Below are 15,776 nucleotides of genomic sequence, written 5' to 3' on the forward strand. Positions count from 1 at the left end.
ACTTCTTAATCCCCTTCACCTATTTTGCCTATCCCTGCCCAATTTTTCCACATCCATCTTGTTAGTGGCTTTTGGGTTAGAGCCATCCTAGTGGTGTGAAGCTGTTATCTCATGGTTTTGATTTGCATTTCCCTGATGATGAATGATGTTCAATTTTTCCTGTGCTTGTTGGCCACTGCAGATCTTCTTTGGGCAAATGTCCATTCAGATCCTTTGCTCATTTTAAAAATCGGATTGCCTTGGGGGCGCCTGGGAGGCTCAGTCGGTTAAGCGTCTCCCTTTGGCTCAGGTCATGATCCTGGAGTCCTGGGATCGAGCCCCTCACTGGGGACCCTCCCCCTCTCCCCACCGCTAGTGCTCTGGCTCTCATAAATAAAACCTAAAAATAAACAAACACAAAACATCTAAATAGTTGCCATTTTCTCTCCAAGCCCATCATCCCAAAATAATCCCAAATTTGTGGTCCATCATCACATGCGTTAATTCCTTTAAAACCCAAGGATTGATGAGGGCCTCTGATCATTTGTAATGTCCTATGGAGAATCTTGATGCTGCGCATATTAACACAGGGAAAACAGTAGCAATTTTTTTTAAGCAGGCTCCATGCCAGCGCAATGTAGAGCCCAACGTGGGGCTTGAACTCATGACCCTGAGCTCAAGACCTGAGCTCAGATCAAGAGTTGGACGCTTGACTGCGCCACTCAGGTGACCCGCAAACAGCAATTTAAGGAGAAAGAAATGTAGGTAGTGCAGAGCCTTCAGATATCTAATAAAATGGCCAAAGACTTCTTTGCTATTTAAACCCTTAACACACATGACGGGGCACCTGGGAAGCACAGTTGGTTAAGGGTCTGACTCATGGTTTCAGCTCACCATGCTCAGGGTTGTGGGATCCAGTCCTGCACCGGGCTCCACGCTCAGTGCGGAGTCTGCTTGAGATTCTCTCTCCCTCTCCCTTTACCCCTCCCCCACCCAGCTCACACTCTTCCTCTAAAAAACAAATCGAAAAAAAAAAAAACACAAAAAACAAAAACAGCCACATACTTACCTCTTGAACCCCAAAAGCGTGATCCACTGTAGCAGAGGCCTCTGGTACTCCTCTGGGCCCCTGGGGAGACCCCTGACAGTTCATAGCCCTATCAGTCAGCTGGGATCGTGCCTGAGCTACTAGATATCTAGTAGCATGACTTGTGCCTTTTCCTTGCAATTCCGAATTTTCACCCGTTCCCCAACTGAGGAAGTTTCAATAAATCTGCCATTTCTACCGTAGAGAATTTAGGAGTGAAACCCGATGCGCAAAGGACAAGGAAGGTAAACAGTTGCTTCATGTTCAATCAGGACCAAGCCACAGACCAAAGAATCACTTGGGTGTTGCAAAATCTTTATTTGGCTAGAGGCTGGGATGAAAACATGATACACAGCTACCCCCCCCCACCCCGTAGAGAGAGCACTAGCATGATTATGTCCACAAGTCTGCCTCTGCAAAACAGCACTTAAATCTCCATCTCTGAAGCCAGTCTGGCCGCGTCCCCACAGCACCTCATTTCTGTGGGAAACACGGTCACGCTCATCCTCGACATTAAACGCACACTTGAGTATTTTAGAGGCTCTCGTGATTTAAAAACATTACAATCCAAAAAGCAAAAGCTTTGGCTCCTCGGACTTGAAGGCGGACCACCTGAGGCCCGACTTGTTTCCGAACCATGTCACCTTGGAAAGCACACTTCACTGGTCACGAGGACAGTGTGTCCATCGCTCACCGCCAGGGACGCGGACCCCCATTCCAACCCAGGGAGAGGCGGAGTCGTTTACTGCTTCAGAGTATATCTGACGGTCATCCCAAATGTACACAGTCCACACTGAGTAAATGCACACAGGCTGAGGAGGGCTCTGGAGGAAGACGGGACTACTTCTCGCCTCTAGCAGGCAGGACTCAACTCAGTGCCTCTGTCAACAGCTCCCTGGTAACTAACCTTACCGAAGGCACGCTGACTCAATGACCCACAGCCGTGGCGGACTGCCACCGGAGATCAATTATCTAGATCTCAAGGGCCCTTCCCAAAACCCACCAAGACTTTCTCCTACGTTCCACAGCCGAGTGTCCGGCAGCGAGCCCATCCCGGTAATGCGGACAAGCTTTGGGAGGGCTTGCACAAACTGGTGTATGGAGCCTAGGTGAACAAAGGGTGGAAAACAGACAGCAGAGAGGGTCACATCGGAGGGATTCAAGTAAAACCAGCAAGACAGGGAAGGCCGCTGGTTTGCTCAGAAGCAAATGGTACACTTTAATAATAAACCACCACAGAGGAGCACTGTATTTTCCCCGTCCTATTAGCAAATGCCAGAAGAGCAACTTAAAAAATGGATTTACTTCAGAACTACTGGTTCGCACACACACAAACATATGTCAGGATTACTTGCGGAGGTTTTAAAAAATAGGTAAGTCTGGGCCTCACCCCGGGAGAAGGATGCACGGCGTGGGGGTCAGGACCCCGGCATTTTTAAAAAGCTCTGTGGGGAGTGTAGATGTTTCCTTCTGCTTGAGTCTCTTTATTTTTAGGTCGACTGGGGTACTTTGGGCTTTTTGAGCCACTGTTTGGGGGTGCGGGGAGCTTTTTTCGCAGATTTACTAGCGGTAGTGAAGAACTTGGCCCCTGGCTTTTTGGTCATCTGTCTTGGGTCTTTTTTCCCCAGTGAAGAGTTTTTTTCTTTCTCTGCCTCTTCTTTGATTCTTGGCTTCTTCCCCAGGCCATTGCTTGGGGTCTTGGGCTCTGCAGCCTTCGGGGTCTCCAAACTCGGAAAGGCCTTTCTCTTCTTCCCACGGGGTGTGCTGGGAGCAGGACTCTTTTTTGGAGACTTCTTTCCTGCGGCGTGTTTTTGCACCTAAGAAAAAGCAGGGAATTAAGTCCAAGGGAAGACAAACCCTGACAATGTCACCCTGAAAACTGTCATCTTTATCATGTCACCCCCAGAAGGGGCAGCCCAATACAATGAGATGAGGGATGGCTTTGCCTTTTGCCTTGCAGGCATTTTGAAAGGCAACTGTTTTCCGTTCCTAAGGACCGTAGCAAGGACCCTGGTGCTCTCCCGGGTCCAATCAACAGAGAACTGCCTTTGCCTTTCGTGGGGACACCCGAATCACCCACTGGGAGCACCGCAGAGAGCCTGTGCCCCAATCCTGACTCTTCTCCACCTTCAGTTGTATATTCCTTGCCTGTGGGTGAGGACAGGAGGTTCCCAAACTGAGTGTGTAAAAACCACCCGGGCCGCCTGTCAGGAAACCCTGCTTCCCAAAGGCAGACCGAGAGGCTCTTGGAGGGAACAGTGTCGCACGCCAGGAGGCTGGGATTTCCCAGCAGTCCAGATGACAGGGGGGACAGCACTCTAGCGACAGACGCGTCCAATATGGAAGGAGGTTAGAGAGACAAAAACAGCAAGCAAAGCAAGACTTTGCTTTTCAGTAAATATAAAATGGTAGGATTGTTATGGGAAATTTGTAAAACATAGGAAATACAAGAAACAAAATTCTCTAATAACTTTGGCACACCGTATTAACTACCTCTTATTCACTACCTTCCCCCCACAAGTGTGCATGCATTTAAAAGCCAAATGCTAGGGCGCCAGGATGGCTCGGTCGGTTGAGCATCTGCCTTCGGCTCGGGTCCTGATCTCAGGGTCCTGGGATCGAGCCCCACGTTGGGCTCCCTACTCAGTGGGGAGTCTGCTTCTCCCTCTACGCCACCACCCCACCACCCATGCTCTCTCTCTCAAATAAAAAATCTTTTTTTTTTTTTTAAGATTTTACTTATTTGTTTATGAGAGAGAGAGAGAAAGCACAAAGCAGGGGGAGCGGCAGGCAGAGGGAGAAGCAGACTCCCCGCCGAGCAGGGAGCCCGATGCGGGGCTTGATCCCAGGACCCCGAGATCATGACCTGAGCCGAAGGCAGATGCTTAACCGACTGAGCCACCCGGGTGTCCCTCAAATAAAAAAATCTTAAAATAAATAAATAAATAAATAAATGCAAGCAAGCCAAATGTTATGCCCTTTCCCCAATAACTTCATTAGTATTTCCGAGGTCACTGAGTATTTCCTGACTGAACATCATTTTAAATTACTCATAAAAACTACTGCAAGGGTCCATGATGTGTCCTCAATCTGTGCCTCTACAGTGAACAACAATGAAACTTCTGCAGGTCATTACCCTGATCCTATTTCCTAGCTGGGTTCAAAGGGCACGAACACTTCTACGGCTCTAGCTACACACCACCTGGTCAGCTATGCCTTCCCCTCTTCCAATCTCCAGCATATTACATCCCATCCCGTGGGAACACACACAGTGTGCTTTTGTTAAAAACAACTACAATGCTTCCAGGTAATACACTGATCCTTTGTGTTTACTTCAAGTAGATTTAAAACCTCAGTAGCACTTGGCAGGGGGGACCTTTACAAGGAATACTTTTGCCAGGACATGAAAATTTAAACACCCTGATGATTCTAGGGATTGCTGCTACCGGACAAAATACCAAATGGGTCAAGGGCAGGGCTAGCCCTGGGACTGTCACTCCCACATGCTGAGGCCAAGCCTGACACCAGGGACATGCAGGTGTACCCACGGTGAGGACAGCCCTCTGGGCTCTTACCACCCCCTCTCCTTCCCCCTCATGTTCAAGAGGCCTTCTTCCTAGCAGCTGGATGGACAGTGAGAACGAGGAAAAACCGTACCGAAGAACCAAAAAGTTAAAAAACTCCGTTCCTTTAAACGATCCTGTGAAATCCATGCAGTCGGATTGCAGGAGCCAGCGGGGGTGGGGCATTGGAGAGGTTTCGGGACCCAGCCCAGCACCCAAGCCCGCCCTGGCCCTGCTTGGTTTTCTAAGGCTTAGGACATGGGGGATCCAGGACTCACCGTCAGCAACAGAACCACTGCTCACCATTTCTGCCCTGGCCCGCTTTTGGAAACCATGGGCAGTGTTTCCTACAATTCTAATGAAAATCAAAGAAAATACCTCTGTGTTTCCTTTCGCTGGCGTCTTCCCTATAGGCACCAGCAGAGGGATCTCGTCTTCGGATTCCTCCTGCACTTTAGACCGAGCTTTCACTCTACTGCCCTCTTTCTTCTCGAGCGCTCCTGGCTCCTCCTTCCTGGGGGTAGGGTTGGGTGCCGCGGTACCACCAGTTTTGGGGCCCACGTCCTCCTTCTCCGGGGCCGACGGAGCTTTTTGAGCCTGTTTCATAAGCCTTTTGTTTTTCTTCTTCTCTTTTTGTTTTTCACGATACTCTTTTTGTTTTTGTTTTTTCTTTGCTTCCTACAACACACACACACACACACACACATACACACACAAAAAAAAAAAACCCCAAGCATAATTTTAGTAAGGGATACACTTGTCGGCAAATAAATGGCAGAGATTCGGCACTTGCAGTTCTGATTCCCCCTAGGCTTCTGAAAAGTGCCTCGATCCTACCAACTCCGAGCAAACAAACCCCATTACCAGCACATGAGCGTCGACTCCAGTTTGGTTTTAACTCAGAGCCGAAGATGTTCGCTCTGTGAATTACACGTCGGGACTCAGAACCTGGGTTGCAGCTGGAGCTTCCATGAAAGTTGATCTCGTTTATGGGGGAGTTAAGAATTATCCTAAATTGCAGAGTATTCTGATGTGATTTACGTCTCAATAAAACAATTTCAAAAAAAACCCCCACAACTGATCATTTTTTCCCTACTGCAGGCTTGTGGCTGTAAGTAAAACAGTAAAACGTTTCCACAGCTAGAGTTCCATTATCCTAACCACAGAGTCCTGTTCAATAACATTCATAACTATGTCTGATTCCATTTTAACCAGCAATTCCAACATTTTCACCAAGTCCTCAAATCAATCTGCTAATAAATGGCAAAAAATTCAGATTTCTTGCTTCTGGTAACAGCAGTCTGTTATTCTGGGTCACCTTCCCAATGAAAATAAGTAAAAAAAAGTGGGGTAAAATATATTTTTTTTTTCCTTCAAGGCATCAAGGAACCAACTACCTGCAAGACATTTGAAACAAGGACCCAGTGGGTAAGTGAGCCCAGAGGCAAATTCTGCCAAGAGTATTTGCGGATCCCTAATTTTTATGTTACCAGGGGGTGCGGGTGGATGGAGAGAAATCAAATCCCAGTGCCCTCACCAGGCAGGGATTGTAAGAGGAACCTCCCACAATAAGCTGGGAGGCCAGTGAGTTACTCTCAGGGTAAAGACAAACAGGAAGTGGGGCTGTGCAGAGTCTCAGCATTGTTTGCTCGGAATCATTCAGGGAATCTCAAGCCCTGAAATGTGCGTTCAGGGAGCCCCAGGCCCAGGGCCCTGAGGTGCCCAGCAGACAGAAATGGAAATCTTCTAGAGAAAGATCTTTATCTCACACCTCAGATTATTTCTACCAATCATTTTCCCAATGCGACGACCAGGTCCACAAGGAGCCAGCAGGGACACAGAACCAGCTGGGACACCAGCATGGTGCCGCTCAAATGATCCGATGATAGAACAGGAATGCTTAATGTGTTCCAGGAATTACGGTAAACTGGAGAACCATTTGTAGGTAGGTAATAAGAAAGTAAAAGAAGTAAAGCCAATTTGAAAAAGAAGAAAACACGCAACTTCTACAAGTAAAAAAAAAAAAAAAAGAAAGAAAAATTAAAAGACCCAAATTAAAAACCCACTGCACGTGATTAACATGGCTAAAGAAAAGTGTTAGCAAACTGGGAGACTGGTCTAACAAACAGCAAGAAAACGGAATTTTCCCTCATGTTGGCTTTTTTTTTTTTTTTACAATAGCACTGAAAACCTACACTTCCAAACTGAGGGGTTATCTGTTAGCCCAACGCAATAGTAAATTGTGCCCAGAAAAATGTTCTTAATGAACTAGATTTTGGTTTTCCTTTAGCTCCTCTTGCCACTACACGGGGCCCCGCTGAGCCTACTCGGGCCACTTAACTACCGTACCAATAAACACAAGATATCTGTACCCCGAAATGCTTTATTCACACCACTGCTAACGGACCTCATCTGTAAAGCGGGAAGAACGCACGCAAAAGCAGGACCAGTGGGAAAGCACTGCAGGTCAGGCAGAAAGGGCACGCGCTCCTTTCCCTGGGCTGTGTTTACACCTGTGACTAAGCCCACCCAGTATGTAAAATCCTACTCACCTTTTTCTTCTGACTGGGGGTGCATAATCCCTTGGCTTCATCCTGACAGCTGACAAACGAGGAAAAGATGGGCAGGGAAGCGGACCTCTCGGTTTTCACATACAGGAGTTTCACGCTCTCCCACTTCTGCAACAGACAAGAATGGTATTACCGGTGTGGGTTCTGGTTCTTTTACGCAAACAATCAATGGACGCACTGGTGAGACCGCACCTCTGGCAACTTTTGGGAGAGCCCCTTCGTGACGGCGATGATGTTATCAATGACGTGTTCAACCTCCATTCCAGTGTGGCCAACGCGGATAGTACTGGAATTTAATACAATATCAGACACAAAGATTAAAAAAAAATAATTTGTGTTTCAAAATAAAGCACAGGCAGGTGGAGAAACATAAATACGTGACCCTCCCCCCAAAAAAATCAGAGGTAGAAACCTTAAAATCTTTAGGGCTTCACTGTTTCTTTTTTTGCAGTTGTTATATACCACTGATTTTTTTATTTAAACTCAATTAACATATAACGTATTCTTGGATTCAGAGATAGAGGTCAGTGATTTATCAGTCATATGTAACACCCAGTGCTCACTGCATCACGTGCCCTCCTTCATGTCCATCTCCCAGTAACCCCCTTGCCTCCAGCAACCCGCAGTTTGTTTCCTATGATTCAGAGTCTCTTGTGGTTTGTGTCCCTCTCTGATTTCATCTTGTTTTGTTTTTCCCTCCCTTCCCCTATGATCCTGTTTTGTTTCTTAAATTCCACATGAGTGAGATCGTACGGTAACGGTCTTTCTCTGATCAGCTTGTCTTGCTTACGTTCAATCTATTTTAAAGGGAGATTATTCTCTTCGTGTTCTGGCAATGCCCTGCGCCTGAAATTCATCACACCGTGAAGTGGTGATGGAGGAGCCGCTCTGTGAGGCCTATCGGTCAGTGGGCAGGGCTGAAGGAAGTTCTACCTTCATTCTAGAAAACACAGGTCCCAGTCAGCCCTCGAGCTTTCCTGAGGAGGGGCTGTTCGGGAAGGAAAGACCGCTAGGAGGGATGCTTGCATCTTCGTGGTCCCCTGCCCTGACCCAGCTGTCATCTCTAAGACCAACAGTTCTTGTCCCTCCTGTAAAAGAGTCTTCGGGCCAAAGGCAAGACCATCCCTTCAGTGGAAGCAGGGTGCAGACAGAAGCCAAGTGGAAAGTTCCTCTACTGCTCAGCCATAGGGTCCCCTGTCCCTCCACTGCGGGAGCCGGAAGGCGGGCTCATGGTCTGCTGGGGGTCGCAGAGTGAGGACGAGACGGGGCTGGTGCTGTCACCTCCCTCCAGCCAGAGACAGGGCTCTGCCCGCTGTGTGCTCACTGCCGGCTGCAAGCACACCCTTGGTTTCCCAGGCGGGAAGATGACAAGCAGTGAGGGAGAGAGGACAGGGGGAGGGGACGGGACGGGAGAGAGGGGAAAGGAAAGAATGGGGGGCGGCGGGGGGAGGGTGGGTGTGAAGGGAGAGCCAAGAATGCTTCAGGAGTCTGTGCTGTTAGCTGCCCACACGTCTGCCGGAGGAAAAGAGGAGATCGCTGCTCCTTCATCTGCCTTCTTGGTGCTGCCCCCCTCTCTGCTGCTCATCCATCCCAGGCCCCCAGGCCTCCGATCTGCTAGCTCATCACTTCCCATGGGCCATGACTCTGACGTCTGCCTACAACCAGAGTCGGGCCCAGGCCCGACCACCAACTCTTCTCAGCCACTTCATTACAGCCCGTTAAGGGATCGGCCCCCTGCAGACAGATGACAACCCCAGAACCGCCCCGGGGAGCAGCGTCTAGACATCCTGGCGGTCAGTTTTACCATGGGTGCCGCCCCTGGGGACAGAGACTCCTGGGGTATTTTTAGGAGGGGCTGCTGTACCCTACAGAGCCACCCTCCTGGCAGCTACCCATCCCCATTCCACGGATGCCCCAGGCAGCTTATTTTTCAGAACGATTCTGGGGGCGCCTGGGTGGCTCAGTTGGTGAAGTGGCTGCCTTCAGCTCAGGTCATGATCCCAGGGTCCTGGGATCGAACCCTGCATCGGGCTCCCTGCTCGGCAGGAAGCCTGCTTCTCCCTCTTCTCCTGCTCCCCCTGCTTGTGCTCTCTCTCTCTCAAATAAATAAACAGTCTTAAAAAAAAAATGATCCTGAATATGTTTAAAAATCCCCTCCTCCTGCTCAACTGCCAAGCATTCAAACTTAACTGGCCCCTCAGCCTCATAAAAAAGGTGGAGCCACATTCTCTGTCTAGCTGGGGAGCCACCACCGCCCCAAAAGGTCTCCCCTGATTTTTTTTTCCCCAAAGATTTTATTTATTTATTTGACAGAGAGAGGGAGCGCGCGAGAGAGCGAACACAAGCAGGGGGAGTGGAAGAGGGAGAAGCAGGCTTCCTGCCGAGCAGGGAGCCCGATGCGGGGCTCGATCCCAGGACCCTGGGATCATGACCTGAGCCGAAGGCAGACGCTTAATGACTGCGCCACCCAGGCGCCCCAAGGTCTCTCCTGATTTCTGAGGCTGGGTGTGGGGGTTCCACCCAGCTCGGCATCCTGAGTCAGAAGAAATCAGTGTGACAACAAAGAGACACCCGACGGCATGATGAGACGGGACAGATAATGAATTCATTGAACAGGAAGTTAAACCAAGGCTGAAGGGGATCTTCCCTGTAACGGGTAGTATGAGCCAGGGAAACACAAAAGCCCAGAACCGCTGACATTCCCTAAGCATTAGTTTTGTCCTTGTTTTCTGCAATACCTAGAGGTGCCCTGGCCAACACAGTAAACACGAGCCACCAGCCACACCTGCCTATTTCAGTTTACATTAACTGAAATCAAGTAACATTAGAAATTCAGTTCCTTGGCCACGGCAGCCATGTACAGCTAATGACTCCTATACAGAGCCCAGATACGGACCACTTCCATCACTGTGGAAAGTTCTATGGGACGGCGCTTTTCTAGAGAATTAAATACTTCTGAGGGATGGACCTTAGTTTTAATAGAAGGATCTGGTTTCGTTAAGACGACCTTGTTAAAAAAAAAAAAAAAGATTTATGCAATTATTATCAAATGACTATAAGACTGGACACGGGCACACATTGTTACCTCTGACCTACCTGCAGGAACCACTTTTAGAGATGTTTAAGACCGTTCCACCTATGCATTCATTGATCTCCCTGGATAAATTCTTGGCTAGAAGGTTCACAGGCACCGGAACTCTGTAAGAACACACAGGTGCTTGGAGCAGAATGTATATACATCTACGAAGTTCACTCTGCTCAAACCCAGTTACTGCTAAGAAACTTACTTCTTTCTGTGATAGAAATGTCTCCCTAGGTGGGATGGCAAGAGCCGCCTGATTCTTGCATCAGTGAGAAAGATGTCAAAACTGCCCAGGAGGCGGAGCTTGGCTTCATAGGCTTTATACTCCTTTTTTAAAGTTCGGAGGGGGATAATCTAGAAAACACAAGGAAGAGGACAAACACAGAAAGTTAAGAACTTGAACAAAAATTAGAAATACTCAGGCTATAACTGTGTCCGGATCTTAAAAATGTCCCAGAGCCACAGTTTAGTGAACATGTGGAGAGCACCGAGCAGGGGCCAGGCACCATGCTAACCGATGGGGACACAGAGAGGAGCTGGGACGCCACATAAAGAAAGGACACCAACAAACTACAAACCACTACGGGAAGTGCCAAGTCACAGGCAAGCCCGGGAATGTTCTGGAAGTGCTGACCTTGACCTACTGGAGCAATCTTCTGTAAACTCTTCAAGACATAAAAGTTACTGATGGGGCACCTAGGTGGCAGTCAGTTAGGTGTCTGCCTTTGGCTCAGACCATGGTCCTGGGATCGAGCCCCACGTCAGGCTCCCTGCTAAGCAGGGAGCCTGCTTCTCCCTTTCCCTCTCCCCTGGCTTGTGCTCTCTCTCAAGTAAATAAGTAAAATCTTAAAAAAAAAAAAAAAAAAGTTACTGATGTACATGTTAGCTTTTAGGTCAAGAAACCTTAACAGCTCATTCATCATAGAGAAGATGGAACATGCCTTACTAAAGCCAGTGAAAATTAGAAAGAAAAAATTAAATTAAAGATTAAATTCCTAGGGGCACCTGGCTGGCTCAGTCAGTGAAGCATGTGACTCTTGATCTCAGGGTCGTGAGTTTAAAGCCCCACATCGGGTGAAGAGATTATGCAAAAATAAAATTTCTGAATGAATGAACGAATGAATAAAAAAAAAATAAAATCTCTAGGAAAGAAATACTAGGTTAGTAGGTAGTACTAGTACCTACTACTAGTAGGTTAGTAGGTAGAAATGTATTATTTATCACTTCAAAGACTGAATCAGATCTTTTAATTGTCCTGAAAATATTAACCACACCTGACCTGAGATATGGTTTTAATTCCATGCTTGTTCAAAAGCTTCTTGTAAAACCGTTCTGTCTTTTCAGGAGTTAAATTGGGTTCATCCTTGGTAAGTAAACAAATATCTGTTAAATCTGATCGAATACCATGAGGCAAGGACCTGCAAAATACAGAGATGGAACAGAGGAAGAAAGCATTATAACAGAGGAAGAAAACATATGCTTCTATTCCACAGAATACACAATAAATTCAGTCATTTCAACAAACTTCATTCACGCTATTTAAGCAAATACTCTACCAAGAACATTTAAAAATATATCTAGTCTTCAATGGTATGGAGAAGAGATTTAAGATTCAAGTAAATCATCACAAATACCCAGAGTCCAAAATATTAATTAGGGGAGCCAAGGTGGCTCAGTCGGTGGATCCTGATTCTGGCTCAGGTCAGGATCTCAGGGTTGTGAGATCGAGCCCCACATTGGGCTCCACTCTGGGTGTGAAATCTGCTTAGGATTCTTTCTCTCCCCCTCTCCCCCTGTCCCTCCTCTCCCCAAATAAACAAAGTATTAATTACTATGTGGGATATAACCAGAGTTAGAACGCTAACAAAGACACCCAAAGTAGTGCACGTGAGGTTATTATTTTATATATTATTATACATGCACATGTACTATAACATGCTAGAATAATCTGGTTTCATCAGGATAGTTCTGGTTCAGAACTTTACCTTGCAGAAAACTCTGGGCTCCATAAACAACATAGCTCCTTCAGAGCTGAACAGAAAATATGGAGCAAACCAACAGGGACCGGCAAACATGTGTTATTACAGTTGAGTCTTATATCGAGAATAAGGTTTCACCCATTTCCTAGGCCTATGTGTTCTGAGGAAACATTTCCTTGGCCTGAGGGGCGCACACACATTACTTGCCAAACACGATGGGAAGTGATACCAAGCCGGGAAGTGGCAGGAATCATCACGAGGTGAGGAGTTGGGAAAATACCCTAGAGAAAGTGACAGGGCTTCCCAGAAAGGAGAAACTGCCTGAGCAAAGGTGTGGAATAAAAGAATGTGTGCGGGATACAGAACACAGTAACTAAGGCAACTGGCTGGGGCAGGTCTGTGATCATCAATTAAGAGAATCTGAGGATTCAAGACTCTTTCCAATTTCTAATCATTCTTACCAGTCCCATGTCCCCACTCATGGGGAAAAGAAAAGAAACCATCTATCCGATATACTTTCTTTAGCACACCTGGCTTTTTTTGGACAGTCAGGAAATGAAAGACTCCACAGAAGCAGGGGTGCCAGACAGAAAACAGCACAAGTTAAATTTAATCTTTGTATTTTTTTTTAGTATAATTATGCCCCAAATATTACATGGGACCTACTTATACTAAAAATTAACTTATATTTTGGGGCGCCTGGGTGGCACAGTGGGTTAAGCATCCGACTCTTGGTTTTGGCCCAGATCATGATCTCTGGGTTGGGGGATCGAGCCCCACATAGGGCTCTGCTGCTTAGCAGGGAGTCTGCTTAAAATTATAACTCCCGGGGCGCCTGGGTGGCTCAGTTGGTTAGGCAACTGCCTTCGGCTCAGGTCATGATCCTGGAGTGCCTGGATCGAGTCCCGCATCGGGCTCCCTGCTCGGCGGGGAGTCTGCTTCTCCCTCTGACCCTCCCCCCATCTCATGTGCTTTCTCTCTCATTCTCTCTCTCTCTCTCAAATAAATAAATAAAATCTTTAAAAAAAAAAAAAATTATAACTCCCTCTGCCCATCTCACTCGTGCTCTAAAATAAGTAAATAAATCTTAAAAAAGAAATAACTTGTATTTTTATTTGCTAAGTCTGGCAACTCTGCAGAGTGGGCATCTCTGACCTCGGAGTCCTACAGTAGTAAGAACGTGTGATCACCATGGGTTTGTTTTCCAGAAGGAGCTCATCACTCCTCATTAAGTTTTTAATCATCTTTACTTGAAGAAGTGAGTCCGGGACCTCAGTAGTTTAGCTTGGAACTAGCATGATATGGAAGGATAACAGAATTAAACAAACACAAAAGGTGTCTAATTTATTCTAAAAACCAGGTTTCGGATTCAGTAGAACTGCTTAGGTTAACTGTCCAACCAGCCCCAGAAAACTGCCGAAATTTTTAGGAAATTTAAGCATGTCTGTTTTTTAAGGCACAATTTCATATTTCAACTCATATTTTGAGTTCGCAAAGTTTCCACTAGAAACAAAGGGGCGATTGTTAACAGCTATACCGAATGACTGAGCAGATAAAAAGGGCAAAAGTAGAAAATCAGAACTCACAATCTGACCCTCAGTTCTTTACTTGGAATCTTCCACAATACCACCATTAAAAAGAAATTTTCATTCTCATTCAAAAGCAATCCATTGGCGTTTTTCCTGGACTTGGAATGTGCCAAGAGAGCTTCCACCGCCTTTCTAATCTGCAAAGTAGAGACACACAAATAAATTAAATCTCAATCTAATTTAGCATTTGCCCCCTCCTCCGCATTTTTTCCTTTTTTTTTTTCCTCCTCAAATTCTATTTGAATAGGCAACCTCCACAACCGTCTGTATCAGGATCCTACAATTTGGATCAGACTCCATCAGAAACCACCTAAGTATCCGCTCAGCACCCGTCTACAGAAGAGAGCCTCTCCCACGTGAAGGCTTCGCGCCAGGTGGGAACATGCTTGCCGGGCCCTCGATGATTAAGGCCGCAATCCCGGGAAAAGCGCTAAACACCACAACTAGCATTCACTGAGCGCTTACTATGTGCCAGGCCCCTGGCTACAGCGCTTCACGGGCCTTGCCTCCTCTGATCCCCGGGAGGAGCCGAGGCCAGCAGAGGCCCTTTTAAACCTGAGGTCACTGAAGCTTGCCGAATTAAGCAACCTGCCCAAGTCAACGGTGGGCAAGCAGAGCTAGGTGGATCTCACCCCGGAAGCCCAGGCTGCACCTGCAATCCACCCGGGGGAGGAGGGGGCAGGCCGCAGGGCTAGGCGGCGACAGGCACCTCCCGGCGCGCAGGAAGGAGCGGGCAGGCTGAGCGAAGCGCGACCCAGCGACCCTCCCAGAGCTCCGGGGGCGCCCGCGGGGGCGCGGAACCCGCACCCCGAGCCTCACAAGCCCACGGCCACCCCGCTTCCGAGCCCCCCTCCCGCTCACCTGTCCTTTATCCAGCTGCTCCACGGAGGCCGGGGTCGCTGGAGCGGAGGCCGAGGCTGCGGCCGAGGGCGAGAGTGGCTTGGAAGCCGAACCCTCCATTTCGCTCTCACCTCGTGCAGACGAGCGCGCGGTACCCAGGGCTGGCCCCGCGTGCGCACGCGCGAGCTCAGGCCCGTAGCCGGAAGTTGGGGGGCGGGACCGGGCTCCGCGTCACGTCCGGGAGGCGGGGTTGTGCCCCAGGACGTCACAGCCGCGGGATTTTGGCGGCGTGAGTGAACCGAGCCGGATCGTGCCCCTGCGGTCCGAGTCTCTTGTGTGAGGCGCGGGAGCAGCCTGGCGATTCCTGGCTCTCATTCTGCACGGAGGGAATCGAGCGAGCGCCTGGAGGCGGGGAGGGGCTTGGGGAGAGCGCGAGGCCTGGCCTGCCACCCCCCGGCGCCGGCCCGCCGCCGCCCCTTCGGAGGCCGGGGTGCGGGGACGCGAGCCGTGAGTCGGCGCCGGTCTTTCGTGGGCCTCGGGTCTGAGAGAGGCGGGAGGTCAGCGCGGGTACCCCGAAGCGTGCAGGCTGGAATAACCCGCGGCCGGAAAAGGTAGAGTCCCCTCCCTGCCCGCGTCCCCCGAGGTCCCCGCTGCTACCTGTTGTCCTGGAGCCTTGCAGGGATGGTCCAGGCACGTTTAGAAAGTACTCATCCTTTTTCCTCTTTATGGATGCGTGGGCTTAAACTTAATCTTTTCTTTTTAAGATTGTATTTATTTGGTAAGAGAGCACGAGCAGGGGGAGCGGCAGGCAGAGGGAGAGGGAGAAGCAGGCTTCCTGCGAGCAGGGAGCCCAGTGTGGGGCTCGACCCCAGGACCCTGGGATCATGACCTGAGCTGAAGGCAGACGCCTAACCGACTGAGCCCCCCAGGCGCCCATTAATCATCTTTTTTGGAAAGCAAATAGTAGTCTAATATACCCACTGTTCTGTAAGTTGTCTTTTGCTCCGAATGCATGTATGTTGGAGATTGTCAAGTCGGTACCCAGTGCTCTGGCTCATCTTTAAAAACGCCTTCTATCGGGTAAACA

The 15,776-nt window shown here is 48.6% G+C and overlaps 1 protein-coding gene across 1 annotated transcript; it reads right to left on the reverse strand.

Annotated features, from left to right (window-relative positions):
* Nucleotides 1-1,364: 1,364 nt before the first annotated feature.
* On the reverse strand, nucleotides 1,365-14,919 carry RSL1D1 (ribosomal L1 domain containing 1). The gene is made up of 9 exons (XM_027613633.1): nucleotides 14,711-14,919; nucleotides 13,847-13,986; nucleotides 11,561-11,699; nucleotides 10,487-10,635; nucleotides 10,296-10,397; nucleotides 7,392-7,485; nucleotides 7,182-7,307; nucleotides 5,008-5,307; nucleotides 1,365-2,883 (listed from the first exon to the last, which is right to left on the reverse strand). The coding sequence occupies exons 1-9, from the start codon at nucleotides 14,807-14,809 to the stop codon at nucleotides 2,557-2,559; spliced, it is 1,476 nt and encodes a 491-aa protein (XP_027469434.1). The 5' UTR covers nucleotides 14,810-14,919; the 3' UTR covers nucleotides 1,365-2,556.
* Between the last annotated feature and the right edge of the window lie 857 nt (nucleotides 14,920-15,776).

The sequence above is a fragment of the Zalophus californianus genome, chromosome 10, assembly GCF_009762305.2.
Source record: "Zalophus californianus isolate mZalCal1 chromosome 10, mZalCal1.pri.v2, whole genome shotgun sequence".
Taxonomy (NCBI): domain Eukaryota; kingdom Metazoa; phylum Chordata; class Mammalia; order Carnivora; family Otariidae; genus Zalophus; species Zalophus californianus.